Genomic DNA, 17,525 nt, shown 5'->3' with positions numbered 1-17,525 from the left:
ATACTATAGCTAAGATGTGCTGTCTGTATGCATGGAATTCGATTTTCAGACAAAATTATTTTCCAAAGAAAGTCATTTTTTTTGGCTGAATGTATTCGTGGAAACTAACATTTTTACTAAGTATATACACCTAAATCTGTGTGCTGAATAAAGGCCACAGTCATTTAGTACATATGTGTCATAAACTCATTGATCAACAATAACCTCAATATAACAATACAGTGACATCCATGCCATTATCATTATAATCATAACTGCAAACTCGAGTAGTCTCCTTCCATCTTGTTCATTACATCACACAATTCACCTTTCTACTTCCTACATCTTATCATTAGCTGATGCTGCTGACTCTCAATGGGAACGTCAATTTATTAATGTGGCAACACTTTTCTAGACTGAACAGGTCCAACACATTTCCATTAAACCACAGCCCCCGTTAAATAGCTTGCCAATATTCCTTGCAAAAAAACTGTGTGATGCTAAACAATAACTTTAAGTAAAATATAAATGTCAATAAATTGCTTGGAGAAACTATAACTTCACTGTTAAGTGTTGGACACCAAATACAGGTATATTACGAGTACATGATCCTGCGTTACTACAGAGGAGACAGAGACTACATTTGGCAAGGGTGCAACCATAATTATCCAATGCAATTTGAGATCAAGTTCACTCCCTTTGACAGTGGTCCTAGTCAATAACTGACAACATCTTCCAACTTCCATAGCCTATATTAAAAAAGTAAACCAATGAATCATTAGAATTCAGGGGGAACTTAAATAATCAAACATAAGTAGTTTATTTAATAAGAGTATGTGAAGTTTCAAACTTTCTTTGGTAAACAGTTAAACGCATTAGAGAAAAATAGTTTGTTTTCAATAGGACAGGTAAAATGAAAGTATATTGTGAAAGTTAATGTTTTATCAATTTGACATTATTCAGATAATGGCACGTGTGTTTCTCTCACAATGAACACTGATTAATTGGTCTCTATTTTGCTTTCCCAGAGCTCTTTGCACTCTTCCTTTTAGGTGACGGACTTTTCTTTTGTTCAATATGATGAGAAGTTTCTTGAACTGCTACTGCATCTTGGTTTTTTTTCTCGGCTTCAAGCAATTTATTTCTGTATGACTCTCGAGCACCGAGAATTTGTTGACGAGCATTGTCTAATGATATCTGCAACAAGAAATAGATTGTATTCACATCTCAATTTATTTATACATGGCTCACAACCATCCTGATTTCCCATTCCTGACTTTGTTCCCTGGTGTCCCACTTTTGAAGACACCAAGGAAATGCATCCAAAAAGAATAGTGCATTATTAGACTCAGACCTAATGCAATATTGCATGGTGTGCCCTTAGTGGGATGGCCTGTTTGATTGGCAGTCATGCCAAACTAACATGCTATTAAAGGGATTCTCCAGTGCCAGGAAAACAAGCCAGTTTTCCTGGCACTGCAGGATGCTAGATATATACACACACACTCACTCACTCACTCACTCACAGACTGACACAGACAGATATAAACACTCACTCACTGACTCACACAGACCGATATAAACACTCACTCACTGACACACACTGACAAACACACAGACTGACAGACACAAACATTCACTAACAGACACACTGACAGATATATACACACACACATTGAATGTGCGAGGGAGCTGAGTAGGGAGAGCTCACAGTTCAGTGCTCCCTTGCCGCTGCCTGGGACCGAAGTGGTTGCCTGTCCCAGGGGGCCCAACGGTGGGCCCCCATAAAACAAGGCTGACAAGGTATCTGGAAATTGCTGCCTAAGGTAAATGCCTTGTCAGCCCTGTGGTAAATACAGCCCTGGTCGCTACTCTGAACAGGATTCTAATGTTATTTGCTAAATCTTTAAAATAAATTTTAAAGAAAATGAAGCATCTCAAAGTTTGACACAAGTTATATGCGATTTTCTCAGTGTTTTAATTGGTGCTGTGTATTCCAGAGAATGGTCACTTTCCCTTTCATATGCTTTCTAATATGCAGTTGCTTTTTATAGATCACTTTGTAAAGATAAAAGAAAAAAAAAAAACTAGAAATGCTGGTCCCCAGTGCCTATCCTTAACTTTCTCTCTAGTGTTTTCCATAAGTCATGTTATCTTCTAAATTGTTGTAATTTACTTTCAACTGTTCCCCCAACCTTTCCTCCTATTTCCCCATTCACCACCTTTTTTTTTCTCTGTTTGCCTCTGTCTTTTTTATTCCACTCTCTAATATTCTTTTCCCTTTATCTTGATCCCTCTCCCCCTCCCCTGCTAGGCCTTAGATCCTTTTCATGCTCCATCTTTAGGTCCCTAGCAGACAGGTAAGCAATACATTATGCATTATTCTAGCACAAGTAAAGTGATGTCGTTCATTTGTATCTTACTTGACAGATTCACTAATCAAAACACACCTACGTAAAAGGTATTGTTGACCAGATGACTCTTACATTAAAATAATTAGAAAATATGAAATTAGAAGAGACAACTGGCCATACTAAAGTAAGAAGCAGCTGGCATATAGAAGACTGATTCCCACACACTAGTTCTCCTGCCAACTGATATGTTCTGTTACAATTTTGGAAATTAATTGACATGCATAAGATTCAGAGATGAGGCAGATACAAGGGGACACATTATTTGCATGCTGGCATAGTTCTGCTGGGCCGGCTTACATTACCAGATGGCAGCTGGTCATGTGTAGATTAAAATTTTCATGTCATAGTGACCAACAAAAGGTACGACTTTATTAGTCATTACACTACTGTAAAGTGTTGGTTTGGGAGCGAACTTAAAGATACATTCTGGTTAGGCTATAACCTATGCTGATTGAGTAGAGGGATTCTTTTCTGTCCGAAGAGGGGGCATGTGGGATGGCTTGGAGATATGGAGATTTGTCTCTAAAGTCTTCTTCCTTCACTCACAAGCTTTCAGGAGATCCTTTCTCAAGTCTAAATAAAAATTCTCAAATTTTGATTGATCTTTCTCCATTGATGTCCACTTCAACTAGGAATTGGTTTCTATATATCAAAAAGCCTCTGTTCTCCAATGAAGAATAACATGAGAATGACTGGACATGCCTGAGAGACATCACAAAATAGGAACCAATCTGAACTGTTCATGCTTGCACAACATAGTTCATTCATGGTTAATTTCACTTTAAATGAACAAAAGTTAATCATTTGCAACTGTTTAGTAGAATTGGTACCATTCATCATGCTAAACTTCAGACTTGCCGTTTTTATTGCAAGATCATAGGTGTAAGAATGCTAGATTAAATGTATGCAAGGTACTTTCAGAGTGCTAAGCATGCACTCACAGGAGCTGAAGGTGGAGAGTAGATCAGTAGGTGACATAGATGACAAAGTTACATTAAAGATGTCACTATCTATTAATACATTTTTTTTATACTTTTTGATAGTGTTACTTTAAGAAACTGTACTTATTGACTGGTGTGTGTGAACGCTTTTGAAAAGCAAATGGCAAACACATTTAAAAGGTTTATTATTTATCCATTTAATTGCTTAAAGATAAATGGTGATAGTATTTTGACTTTTATTCAGATTGACTTATTGAAACCCATTCGATAATAATTCCAAGATCCTACAGCAAGAATTTTCTATCTTATATCAATTTAAATTTGTCCGTAGAGCATAAAAGGGCTCATTAATTTTAAGCAAGGCTATATAGTATTCAAATAATCACTTGCCAAACACTAGGTAGCCAGGGCCGGATTAACATAGGGGCCCAGGCCCATGGAATAGGCCTATTTAAAAAAAAAAAAAAAAAGTTTTTATTTTTAACACTACTCTTAGGTTTGCCACCTGACTGGTATTTTAAGGCACAGCCGATATTTGAGGCTGCCTGGCCGTGACGGTATTGCAGTAATACCGGCAATACAAATGCAAATATTTTTCTCAGTATAAATGGAGATTACTCTGCAATACCAGCACCGGCCAGTAGGGGTCTCTGTGTATGGAGAGAGGCAGGGATAGGAAAGGGATAGGAAACTGATCCGTGGGGTAGCAGCTACACAGCACAGAGAGTCCAGACAGCAGCTCTCAGCCTACAGAGACAGCCTACAGTTTAGGTAAGTGAAGGATGGGGGGATAGGGGGACACTGAGACACTAGGGGACACATGGGGACACTGAGACACTAGGGGGCACTGGGAGACGTGGGGACACTGAGACACTTGGGGACACATGTTTATGTCCACAAGTGCCCCCATGTTTCCCAGTGTCCCCAAGTGTCTGTGTCCCCATGCCTCCTAGCCAGTGTCCCTAGTGTCTCAGTGTCCCCATGTCTCCCAGTGTCCACAAGTCTCCTAGTGTCTGTGTTCCCATGTCTCTCAGTGTCCCTAATGTCTTAGTTTCCCCAAATGTCTGTGTCCCCATGTCCCCCAGTGTCTGTGTTCCCATGTCTCTGCGTCCTAGTGTCTGTGACCCCATTTCGCCAGGGGCCCCAAATGTCTCAGTGTCACCATGTCTCCCAGTGTCCCCATGTCTGTATCCACAAGCCTTCCATAAACACTTCCTGTAAAGAGAGCCCTATTTAGGCTTTCTTTATTGCAAGTTCTGTTTAATTAAGATTTTCTTATCCCCTGCTATGTTAATAGCTTGCTAGACCCTGCAAGAGCCTCCTGTATGTGATTAAAGTTCAATTTAGAGATTGAGATACAATTATTTAAGGTAAATTACATCTGTTTGAAAGTGAAACCAGTTTTTTTTTCATGCAGGCTCTGTCAATCATAGCCAGGGGAGGTGTGGCTAGGGCTGCATAAACAGAAACAATGTGATTTAACTCCTAAATGACAGTGAATTGAGCAGTGAAATTGCAGGGGAATGATCTATACACTAAAACTGCTTTATTTAGCTAAAATAATTTAGGTGACTATAGTGTTCCTTTAAGCTGGTCCTTACTGCTTTTAATGTTCCACATGATGCAACACTAAAAGCAGTAAGGACCAGCTTAAAACAAATAATAATTAAAAAATAATAATAATAATTTCAGAGCTTTCTCAGTCTTTATTTTAAGGTGCAGTTCCACTTATTCTGCAGTTAATAAGACTATTATAATAAAATGTAGCAGAAGGACCATTTACACATTTGGCCAGAATTCCTTCTTTACCCAGAAGTTGTTTTATACAGGAATTGATTTTTACAGATAATTTCCCCATTACTTGTTTGTTAAACTCTGTAGTGATAGATCAAAAGATCACAGCAGCATTATATAGAATATATATTTTTTATTATATGTATATATAAATTTAAATTTGCTAATATAATAAGTAAACAGATATGCTTAACTGTAGCATTGTAAAATACTAGAGCATTCCTTTTGTGCTGCTACAATATTGACAAAGGAACACTCCACTGAATTAAAAAATATATATATTTTTAAGTAGAAACGAAAACATGCATGTATTTTTTGTTTTTTTAAGTAGATATACCCCCAAAGAAAACATGCATGTATTTTTTTCTGCACGTTTTCTATTGGGGTATATTAAAAAAAACAGGCTGCAAAATCTACCGATCTGGTGTCTACAGCCTTTGCAAGCCCTCCTCTCTTTTTTCCACAACAGACTTTGAGTCTGGGCTATGGAATTCACCAATCAGAAGATTCTCATTGAGAAAGATATCTGCTGAAAAGCTTGTGGCTTTCCGTAGCGTTTCAGTAAACGGTAGTACAGATCAGTGAGAAGGGGGAAGGCATGTGCAAGCTAGCCATCTCTGTTAGCTCTGTGGAGCTAATGGAAACAGAAACCATTAGCATCCAGTTAGAACAGTGCTAATTTCCATTGAAATCTGCAGATTTATAAACTGTAGAAAAAGTAATAGACTCCAGAGAGACTGTTCTTCAGAAAGCTGAAGTTCTTTATCTATCTGGAGTGTTTGTGTAACTCATGCTGATCGTAATATTACCTGTAGATCTTCATATGTCTGTAGCACTTTCTTCTTCAGCAAATTTCGTGCAGTCTGTTCCTGCTCCCTTTGCTGTATGACTTCCTCTCGACGCTGTCTATACTGTTGAATCTCTTCTGCCTTTTGCAAGGCCTGCTGTTGAATGACATATTCGTCTCGTAGCAACGGTTGTGGCCTTGTTTTTCTAGGTAGAACATCAACAAATGCATTCAATTAGCATGTGAAACATAGCATCTACTATGGTGCATTGTATTTCTTTCTCCTTCTTTTTCTTACCTAAGAAAGGGTGTCAAATCCAATGTGGTAAATTCTTTGGTGTCTGGATCCATTGATTGACTTCCCAAGATCTTAGCTGGATCTACTGCAACTCCAACAAGACAACATTGTTAATTCTACAACAGTTTCATTCATGTAACGCTATATTGGAAGCTTGTGGTCAGAAGCCTCTTTGATGTACCTAGCAGCCTCGCTACCAAGCAGAGTTTATCCTTTACTAACTACATGACAGATGTTTATATAGCAGGTGTTTTATTAACTAATGTTACAATAATAACACCACGTTTAGGTACAGGTAAAGATTACATCAAATCTCTTTTAACCCCTTAAGGACCAAACCTCTGGAATAAAAGGGAATAATGACATGTCACACATGTCATGTGTCCTTAAGGGGTTAAACTCTGTAAATGTATTAAAAGAGATGCAAAACAGTAAAGTATTGCAGTATTGTTTTAATATGGCAACTCAATTTATCATATCTACCGTGTATTTGAAAATATTTCTAAATAATCAAGCAGTGTACATGTTATACATACAAAATATATGATTCTGGCTATTTATATGATTTTATTGTTTCAATCCATTTGGTCGCTCTATTGAACAGTTAAAATGGTAAAGAGTAGCAGGAATATATTTACTACATTATTAATTTACTATAACCATGTTACTATTTGTACCTGTAGTGTACTACTGTATGTTGCAGTTACATGTAATTATTAATAATCTAACTGATCATATTTTGTTTGGTGCCCAATAGGGTAGTTTAAACTGGAAAGATTCCCCCCCTCAAAAGGAATAGAGCAACTCTTTAAAGGGACACTATAGTCACCTGAACAACTTCAGCTTAATGAGGTTGTTCAGGTGAGAACTATAGCTCCCTGCAGCCTTTCTCATGTAAACACTGTATTTTCTGAGAAAATACAGTGTTTACATTGAAAGCTAGGAACACCTCCAATTGCAGTCACTCAGAGTGAACCAGAGGGACTTCGGAGTTGGTGGAGGCATAATATGCCTCCATCCACTCAGATTTGCTGTCAGCAGAGCACAGGGCAGCACTGTGCACAGCATCCTGTAATTCAGTATCTCCTCCCTCTGCATGCAGACACTGAACTTTCCTCATAGGTTCAATTAATGTCTATGAGGAGATGCTGATTGGCCAGGGCTGTGTTTGAATCATGCTGGCTCTGCCCCTGATCTGCCTCTTTGTCAGTCTCAGCCAATCCTATGGGGAAGCATTGTGATTGGATCAGGCCACCACTTCTGATGATGTCAGCAGACTGCTAGTTTTTTTTTGAGGCAAACAGCATGCAGAGTTACAGCTTCTGGCTTCAATACAGTAAGATTTTTACTATATTTATGGAGGCATGAGGAGTCCATGGGGGGGTAGATGGTGGTGTTAACACTATAGGGTTTGTGTTCCTGACCCTATAGTGATCCTTTAAGTCCTGACATTGTGCCCTAGTTACAATGTATTTTGTTTTACACCTGTTTTTAAAATATCCAGTAGTGTTAGTTTGGCAGATATCCCTAAAAACAAAACCTCTCACTGCAATTTGTGGTTACTTATGGATTCCTGAGATCCAAAAATGTTTTTCTCTGCAGCATAAGAGGTTCCTGTGGGCATTACAACCCATGAACAACTTAAATTCTAGCTAATTAGATTTATGTTTTTAAACATAGCTGTACAGATTGTTATTCTATGTAAGCACCTGGTTTTCAGCACACAGCAATGAATTAATATGTGGATTAATAGGCGGGTTAAGAAGTAAATGCATATTTACAAACACCCTGTGATTTCAAATCAAATTTGATTTGTTTCATTTGAATTGTTCTAACCATTACTCAGCCTCTTTAAATCTGTAGGCTATAAGTCCTCTTACCCTGTGCTGAATCCTATTGATTTCCTCGTAGCCTTCAAAGCTCAAAGCTGCTTTGCCAGCAGGGCAGTTTACACCATGAAAATGTGTGTTTTTTTTCATGTCAAAGAAAATAGAATTTTCCCATTTTACTCAATCTTTTTATTTATCTTTTTACAGAAAGTTGCCAGGCGTTTCAAGTTTAAAACTGTTACTTTCTTCTACTGTCTTTGTAAACCCAGTTTCTGCCATAGCTTTAAATCTATACATTGTTCTGGTGGGAAATGTAAATATGCAACTTTAAATGAAGTGAACCAAAAAGATAACCATCTAAATAGTATGCTGAGGTGAAAGCATAAAAGAGCGATGCTACATTTTACAGCAGTTTCAACCAGTAGAGGGCGCTCTAAGTTAATAAATTACTAATGTGTACAGTAGACACAGAAATAATACAGAACGTCATATTGTATAGTGTAGAAACACATCTTACATTGAAACATGATCAATGTCTGTAAAAGTGATAACATTATCGGAAAAACTGATGCCATATAGGGTACAGTCACCAGTAGCACTTTTAGGGTGACCCATTAAAATAATTATCAAGACCTTTTCCTATAGTCAATTAGTTCTAAGTATCTGTTGTGCATCACCTGCACAGCCCAAGTTGGATTTTGGCAAGTTCCCCTTGGGCATAGAAACTCGGAGAAAGCATGTTTTCACAACGATCGTAAAATTCCCAGCTTAACACATGCAGGTGTTTCAGAAACCCCCCTGTATTTTTGCAGGTACTCTAAGTAATGGACGATGTATACACATGTGCGTTGATTTATAAAAAGCTGTGTTCAGAACTGCACTGTGGATGTTGTATCATGTTTCGACTCACGACAAATTATTTGGAAATCCACGAAATGTATATGGCACACATTCACATTTATTCAAGTGTTTAGGTTTATAAATGTGTTTTTGATACATCGATTTCTCGAATCCTCAGTAAAATATGGCCTAATTAAGAGAAATAAGAGTTCAGGCAGGTATATAGTAAAAAAAAAAAAAAAAAAAAAAAAAAAAAATGTAGTGTTGCTACCTTAATCGCTGTTTTTGGAAATACTATTACAAAACCATATTGTTTAGTCAGTGATTGTGTAAATATGTTGCTATAACATTGTAATTGCTTTGTGCCTTGTAACTGGTTCTAACACGAGTGGAATTCAATCTAATCCAATAAAATCTAATAAAACATAATTCAAACTCTCTTACTTCCGTCTCCATTTAATACTTGAGTGTCTTGTGGAATTTTCATTTCAGTCGTGTCCGCATTGATTTTTTGCACATATTTGTTGATATACTGCAACCGTGACTGCAATGCCTAAAAATAAGAAAGTACCGGGTAAGTTTATTTTAAAATGCTAATAATAACAAACATTTTCTTTTTCTCATATCTGTGTTATCTTATGTCACTATAAAGCAACTACCAAAAATCAAAACCAATGAATTTTACAGTTGTTGACATAAATTCAAAATTTCTCGATATTGTTTGTATTACCTTGACAGCTCGTCCAGGTTCTGCCAACTCCCATGCCTGCTTCATAGCTCTGATCTCATCTAGACGTTCTGTGTCTTTTTTAACTTCCAGTGTGTCTACTTCGCTTGTTTGGCTGACTAGCCTTAGAATCCAACTCGGCTTATTCAAATCTGTCTGCAGTTGAGCCTAGCATTGTGGAGAAAGCAGTTTCAAATCAAATTATGTAGAAACATAGAATGTGACGGCAGATAAGAACCGTTTTACCCATCTAGTCTGACCAATTTTCAAAAAATACTTTTATTAGTCCCCCATCTTATCTTAAGACTAGGATAGTCTTATGCCTATCCCACACATGCTTAAACTACCACTTCAACTGGAAGGCTATTCCATGCATCCACTACCCTCTCTGTAAACTAATACTTCCTAAAATTATTTCTTAAATCCTTGCCCCTCTAATGTAAGACTATGTCCTCTTGTTGTGGTAGTTTTTCTTTAAATATAGTCTCCTCCTTTGCTGGGTTATTTACCTTTATGTATTTAAATGTTTCATAAAATAATAATTTATGAATATTGCACAATACACACGGTTTATATTCTGTTTGGAAATGAAATGAATCACCCTATGTGATATACTGCACTTAAAGGGACACTCCAGACACCTAAAGCACTTTAGCTTGCTGAATAGCTTGATTTTTTCATTTTGGAAATAGTGCAGATTTCAATAGAAATTGACACTTTTATAAATTATACTGGTTACAACCCCTGCCTTTTCAAGCAGACAACGAGTCCTGTTACTTCTGGGTTGGTTAGTTTAGTTGTACAGAACTCAAGAGGCAGCAATTGCCCAGAGCACCAGCCTTGTAAAGATTTCTCATTGAGCTGTATGGGGAAGTCTGTGATTGGATAGCCACAGAAAGTCTGGGTGGGGTTAGAAGGGTAGGACTTCCAAAGACAGCAGACAAGAGATCTGCAGGTTTTGTGTGCTGTTTTTAGATATAACACCAATAAAAAATGCATAGGTATTTTAGGTATATCTACTAAACATTGATTTGAATTTAGTTTGTATTTGAGCAGTGGAGTGTCCCTTTAATTAAAATAATGGTAATAATAGAAAAACCCGGGATTACCAAAACAGCACAAAACATAAACCAAAATCAACTTTTGCCGTAACCTGCTTAAATTTAATCCAGATTTAATATATTTTGTTCATCAAGCACCACTTTCACATTCCACGATCTAACAGAGGATCGTTTGCCAACAAAACAAAACATATTCACACCTCTCATTACCTCATATCAAGATGTAAAAAAGCGGAGTGTAATTTTGGCCTAAAAGTTCTCACTAAAAAGCAGGTTGACGTAGCCACAAAGACTACATTGAAAATAATATGGGTGGTCTTGTGACTAGTTGTCAAATCAATAATAAAATCACAGCTGAATGAGATTAAAGGACCACTATAGTGCCAGGAAAACATACTCGTTTTCCTGGCACTATAGTGCCCTGCAGGGCCGGACTGGGGATACAAAGCAGCCCTGGGAAAAAAAATCTATGCCAGCCCCATAAGTCATTGCGCCATATATTGTGGCATGTAATATGTAAGGCTATGTCTTGCCACCCCAGATGATTGAGTAATTATATATATATATATATATATATATATATATATATATATATTGCTTTTTCTAGTATAATATATTGGTCCTTTCAGAGTAAAACATTTAATTATACAGTAAGCATACTCACATGCAGACACAGACAATCTCACTGACACACACAAGCTCATTGATACACAGCATCATAGACAAACAATTTCACTAATATACACTAATATACATAAGCTCATTGACATAAAAACACAAGCTCACTCACTAGCAGACACACACACACATGCAAGCAAGCAAACTCACTAGCAGGCGCACATACACACAGCTTAATGTAGTGGTTCTGGTGTCTATAATAGCCTGTCCCTGCAGGCTTTTGAATGTAAACACTGACTTTTCAGAGAAAAGGCAGTGTTTACATTGCTTCCTAGTGACACCTCTAGTGACAGACACTCAGACGGTCACTAGAGGCGCTTCCTGTGTCAGTGCGGATTGGCTGAGATCATCAAGCTTGATGATCTCAGTCATAGAGGCAGAGACCAGCATGACGTTGGAAAAAAAAAAGTGAGTAAAACACTATTTTTACAAACACACACAGACACTACGACTGACACACACACACCATGACAGACATACACACACCATGACACAGACAGACACACACACACCATGATACAGACACACAGTGACACAGAGACACACACACGACACAGACACACACACCATGACACAGACAGACACACACACACACACACAGCATGACAGAGACACACACACAGCATGACACACACAAACACACAGCATGACACAGAAACACACACAGCGTGACGCAGACAGACACACTCCCACTGACATACATACTTGTTGTTACCTGTGTGGGTGGGTGGGCAGACTGATAGGTGCCCCTCCCCTTCTGTGCCCTATTTTGCCCCCTGTCCTCCTGTGTGCTTTTTAGCCCCTTCCCCTCCTGTGCCCTTATGTAGCACCCTCCCTTCCTGTGCCCTCTTTAGCCCCCTCCCGTGCCCTCTTTAGCCACCTCCCCTTCCTGTGACCTCTTAGCCCCCTCCCCTCCTGTGCCCTTTGTTACCCCCCTCCCCTTCCTGTGACCTCTTAGCCCCCTCCCCTCCTGTGCCCTTTGTTACCCCCCTCCCCTTCCTGTGACCTCTTAGCCCCCTCCCCTCCTGTGCCCTTTGTTACCCCCCCTCCCCTCCTGTGCCCTTTGTTACCCCCCACCCTCCCCTTCCTGTGACCTTTGTTACCCCCCCACCCCCTCCCCTCCTCTCCTGTGCCCTTTGTTACCCCCTCCCCTCCTGTGCCCTTTGTTACCCCCCCTCCCCTCCTGTGCCCTTTGTTACCCCCCACCCTCCCCTTCCTGTGACCTTTGTTACACCCCACCCCCTCCCCTCCCTCTCCCTTCCCCTTCTGTGCCCTTTGTTACCCCCCTCCCCTCCTGTGCCCTTTGTTACCCCCCACCCTCCCCTTCCTGTGACCTTTGTTACCCCCCCACCCCCTCCCCTCCCCTCCCCTGCTCACCTTCCAGCCCAGCCAGCCTTCCTGAAGCTCTTCTTGCGGCCGCAGGGGAAGCTCTTCTGGCGGCCGCTGGGGGAGCAGGCTGTTCTGTCTCTGCTCCCCCTCCCTCACGCGCAGCTTAATGAGACCGGGGCCGGAATATGACGTCATATTCTAGCGCGAGGGAGGGGGAGCAGAGACAGAACAGCCTGCTCCCCCAGCGGCCGCCAGAAGAGCTTCCCCTGCGGCCGCAAGAAGAGCTTCCCCTGCGGCCGCAAGGAGAGCTTCCCCTGCGGCCGCCATCCAAGCTCTCCATGCGGCCGCAGGACACCCACATTTCTCCCCGGCCCCAGGTGCCGACGGCCCACCGGGAAATTTCCCGGTATCCCGGTGGGCCAGTCCGGCCCTGGTGCCCTGAAGGTGCCCCCACCCTCAGGGTCCCCCTCCCGCCCGGCTCTGGAAAGGGGAAAAGGGGTAAAACTTACCTTTTTCCAGCACTGGGCGGGGCGCTCTCTAACTCCGATCCTCCTCCGTTCCGCCCCGTCGGCTGAATGCGCACGCGCGGCAAGAGCTGCGCGCGCATTCAACCGGTCGCATAGGAAAGCATTATCAATGCTTTCCTATGGACGCTTGCGTGCTCTCACTGTGATTTTCACAGTGAGAATCACGCAACCGCCTCTAGCGGCTGTCAATGAGACAGCCACTAGATGATTTGGGGGAAGGCTTAACCTTTCTCTGAAACTGCTATGTTTATAAAAAAAATGGGTTAACCCTAGCTGGACCTGGCACCCAGACCACTTCATTAAGCTGAAGTGGTCTGGGTGCCTAGAGTGGTCCTTTAACATATTTTATGACAAACCTGTCATATGTTAGACTAAAATACGGATTAATGACCTGGGTGTTATATATCATGGTAAAGGGCAATCTTACACAGTTATTCATTTAACTAAGATTTTGTTTGCAAATTAAATCCAAATGTCAAAACTGAGATAAATATAGCCACATTATGACTATAGCTGAGTTGGAGAATTTTTCCAGATGAGCTATTTTTTTGTCTACATTTTTCCATTGGGATTTACATCTTGAAAATCCATTGTTTAGTGAATAACCCTGTTAGTGTTCCGTTTAGACTTATTCACAGATGTGGGACTTGTTGAGAATTCAAAGTGAATTTCAAAGATTATGCCAAATAACTGTATGGACACATTTTCTGTTGCATTTTGAATCTACTTTGGATTTTCGATAATTCTGTGAATAATACAGGAAGATTTTATTTTTGTAACTGGACCTGAGGTTATCTCATATGGCAGGTAGTAGGAATTAGGCAGATGCAGATTTCTGCTGGCAGTGACTATATGCATACAAAAAAACAGGATTAAATAGAATTCCCCAACCTCATTTATAATTTGATACTTGTTTTATTTAGTAACTCAATTATAACTTGATAAATAATCTACAAACATAACTGTTTGAGCATTTATTTAATATAGTGCATTAATGTTAATAACCACTTGATGGCAGCAAAGACTTAAAAAACTGCTTAGTAAACATCTGCACAATCCAATTATGAAGTCTATTTAGTCATTTTAATTATCTGATGGTTTTGCACAGTTTATGCAGGTTTTTTTTTCACAAAACACAATTCACACTCCAAAGCAATAGAATCTAAAAAACTGTATTTTCAGCCTGCCAAGCAGAGTTCTAGGCCATCTGAAAAATACATATGTTTGTAAATCTTGTAATATAAAAATAAACTACTCTTGTCAGTAGGATACTGATTGCATTTTCTGGGTTCTGTTATTTTGTGGTCCGGGAACAGTTTACTTCCTTGTGCAGTGGACAGTTGGAGGTTAGGATTTACCATGGAAACAACCAGTGGCAAAATGATTTTCTAAACTAAGGGTGCACAAAAGGTAGATACCCAGATGATGTAGAACTACAACTATCATGATGGTTTGCATGCCTTGAGAATGTTTTAGAACGACAAAGCATAATGGAAGTTGTAGTTTACAAACATTTGGGGATCTACCTTTTGGGGACCACTGTTCTAAACCTTTCAGTATGTTCATTTAGGTGGTCCACGTGCTGGCTGTAAGACAGCGCAAGTAGTATTTGTACTCTTTGTACAAAAAAATACAATCCTTATCTTCAAATATGAGACTGATGGAATGTTTTAAAAACGATACTTAAAATAAGATTTATAGTGCTCAAGCCTGAAGCTACTATTATTATAGGTTAGTAAAATGAATAAGAATCTCCATCAAGGATCTAGCTAATACCTGAAGGTGTTATTTACCTAAACTCCAACCATTGGCAGGTGCTATTTGCAAGAGTCCCAGTGATGTTATTAGTGAATACAAAGCTTGACACTGGTATAATAATAAAAAATCCACTCACTAATTCACTAGTCCACAAACCTGCTTTGCTGATGATTAAGAAGCTCAGGTTAGTCAGGTCAATCTATTGCTGTGTTATATCATAATTATTACCTGGGATTCAGGTCTGGAAGTTGGAGTTGACATACGTTGTTCTCTGTCTTTTCCAGACTTCTCCTTTTCAGGTTTTTCTGTCTTCCCTTTCCTGATAGTCTTCGGAGTGCTCACTGGTTTTTGGACATCACCGCTATGGTGAACTTCTGAATGTACCTCTTCATAAACTAGAATTGTGGAAGGATTTAAAAAAAAAAACCAAAAAAAAACAGTACTACAAGAACAGGAGAAAACAGTGTGGCCATCACTACCTGAGATATCTGTACAACACAAACTTTGATACATAGGACTGTGCAAACAGTACTCCAATTAGATAAATAAGGTTCTCTTACCAAAAACATACAGGCCATCCTAGCATCATATAAAAATATATATATTTTGTAACTGAAACATGCTTAAAGTTATGACTTTGGCACTGTGCCAAATTATCCCTCTGTAGGGCCCTATGTGTACGCTATTCTGACATTTGATCGGACTACACGAGCACTCCTCACACCACCTTGATTACTGACCTTTGCTAGATGGTGATATACTCCTATTTCCCCTGCTGGGGATGACCCCCCCACCCCCCACCCAATATTCATTGACCTCCCAAGACCCCCACCCCTTCCTCCTTAATACGGCTGATTCCCATCCCCACCTCTTTATCAGTATATCACCAAACCCAATGAAGACTCAAACCTCATGAAGTCAACTTATATGCCTAGTGAGACCAATATGGTTGACCGATATGCCTTACAAGAGGTTCTAAATTTACTCAAGCTAAATAACCAGATGGTTATATTTAAAAAAAATCAACAACAAAAAAATACTATTTTATACGTCTTTTCTGCTTATGACACTATCATTTTAATTGTAAATAGTTTGGATTATTTTATTTTTGTTATGTGTATATTGTATTTTTTCCTCTTTGTTCTTGGCTGCCCCAGATGGAATGAAATGTACACGACACTCACCCCCTACCCATACTGACCATGGCTAATTTAAACTTAGTCTCGCTTAATGCGAGAGGATTGATTACCCCCGAAAAAAGACAATTAGCATTGACCGAATTCCACAGACTAAAAAGCGGAAATAGTCTATGTACAGGAAACGCATTTTCGAAAAGACAATGCCCCTACCCTCAAAAACAAAATATACCCAGTCTGTTTTTTCAGTAACTATACTGATTCTAAGTCTAGAGGAGTGGCCATCTTAATAGGGGCAAACCTTCCCTTCACATACAAAGCCATGTCACAGATGACAATGGTATATACCTATTCCTTTGCGGCATGATAGCCATTATAGTGGTAATATTTGCTAATGTATATCTCTCCAACAAAAAAACAATGCAATACACTACGCAAGAACCTTCAAAAACTGGATCAATACACTAAATGCCTGCTTCTATTGGGAGATGACTTTAATATGTCTCTAGACAGCCACTTAGACACTTCATCCACTACAAACTTGTAAGCATCTGAAATCCTACTAGACTAGACACAACTCTTTGACTGTTGGGGTACTACCCACACTAAACAACCAGAGACTAGTCTTTCTATTACCGTATATACTCGAGTATAAGTCGACCCGAATATAAGTCGAGACCCCTAATTTTACCCCCCAAAAATGGGAAAACGTATTGACTCGAGTGGGAAATGCAGCAGCTACTGGTAAATTTCTAAATAAAATTAGATCCCCAAAAAATGACATTAATTGAATATTTATTTACAGTGTGTATGTAATGAATGCAGTGTGTGTATGTAATGAATGCAGTGTGTGTAATGAGTGCAGTGTGTGTGTGTGTGTGTAATGAGTGCAGTGTGTATATAATATTATTATTATATTTTTTATATTATTATTTTAACATTTTTTTTAGATTATTATTTTTTTATATATATTATTTAAATTTTTATTTATTTATTTTCGTCCCCCCTCCCTGCTTGATACATGGCAGGGAGGGGGGCTCTCACTCCCTGGTGGTCCAGTGACATTGGCATTTCAGTGGAGGGGGGCTGGCAGAGAGCATTTACTTACCTTTCCTGCAGCTCCTGTCAGCTCCCTTCTCTCTCCTGCGTTCCAGTCAGCTTCCTCTGCAAGTCTCGCGAGAGCCGCAAGGTCAGTGCCGCACGGAGCTCTGACCCCGTGGCTCTCGCGAGACTTGCAGAGGGAGCTGACCGGAACGCAGGAGAGAGTAGGGAGCTGACAGGAGCTGCAGAAAAGGTAAGTAAACGCTTCCTGCCAGCCCCCCTCCTACACAGCCCCTTGTCTGTATTATGGCAATGTAAGTTGCCATAATACAGACACTCACTCAAGTATAAGACGAGTTGGGGTTTTTCAGCACAAAAAATGTGGT

The 17,525-nt window shown here is 39.6% G+C and overlaps 1 protein-coding gene across 1 annotated transcript in view; it reads right to left on the bottom strand.

Annotated features, from left to right (window-relative positions):
- Positions 1-798: 798 nt before the first annotated feature.
- ADGB (androglobin) overlaps positions 799-17,525 on the bottom strand; it is a 313,568-nt gene continuing 296,841 nt past the window's right edge. The window contains exons 30-35 of the mRNA XM_063443590.1: positions 15,191-15,357; positions 9,613-9,777; positions 9,327-9,435; positions 6,214-6,304; positions 5,938-6,121; positions 799-1,176 (exon numbers count right to left, since the gene is read on the bottom strand). Of these exons, the coding sequence (XP_063299660.1) occupies positions 991-1,176; positions 5,938-6,121; positions 6,214-6,304; positions 9,327-9,435; positions 9,613-9,777; positions 15,191-15,357 (902 nt within the window). The 3' untranslated portion in view covers positions 799-990. The remainder of the gene's footprint in view (positions 1,177-5,937; positions 6,122-6,213; positions 6,305-9,326; positions 9,436-9,612; positions 9,778-15,190; positions 15,358-17,525) is intronic.

The sequence above is a fragment of the Pelobates fuscus genome, chromosome 2 (genome assembly GCF_036172605.1).
Source record: "Pelobates fuscus isolate aPelFus1 chromosome 2, aPelFus1.pri, whole genome shotgun sequence".
In the NCBI taxonomy this organism is placed as follows: domain Eukaryota; kingdom Metazoa; phylum Chordata; class Amphibia; order Anura; family Pelobatidae; genus Pelobates; species Pelobates fuscus.
Note: the sequence above shows the minus strand (reverse complement) of the source record. Positions and strands in the feature narration are given on the sequence as shown.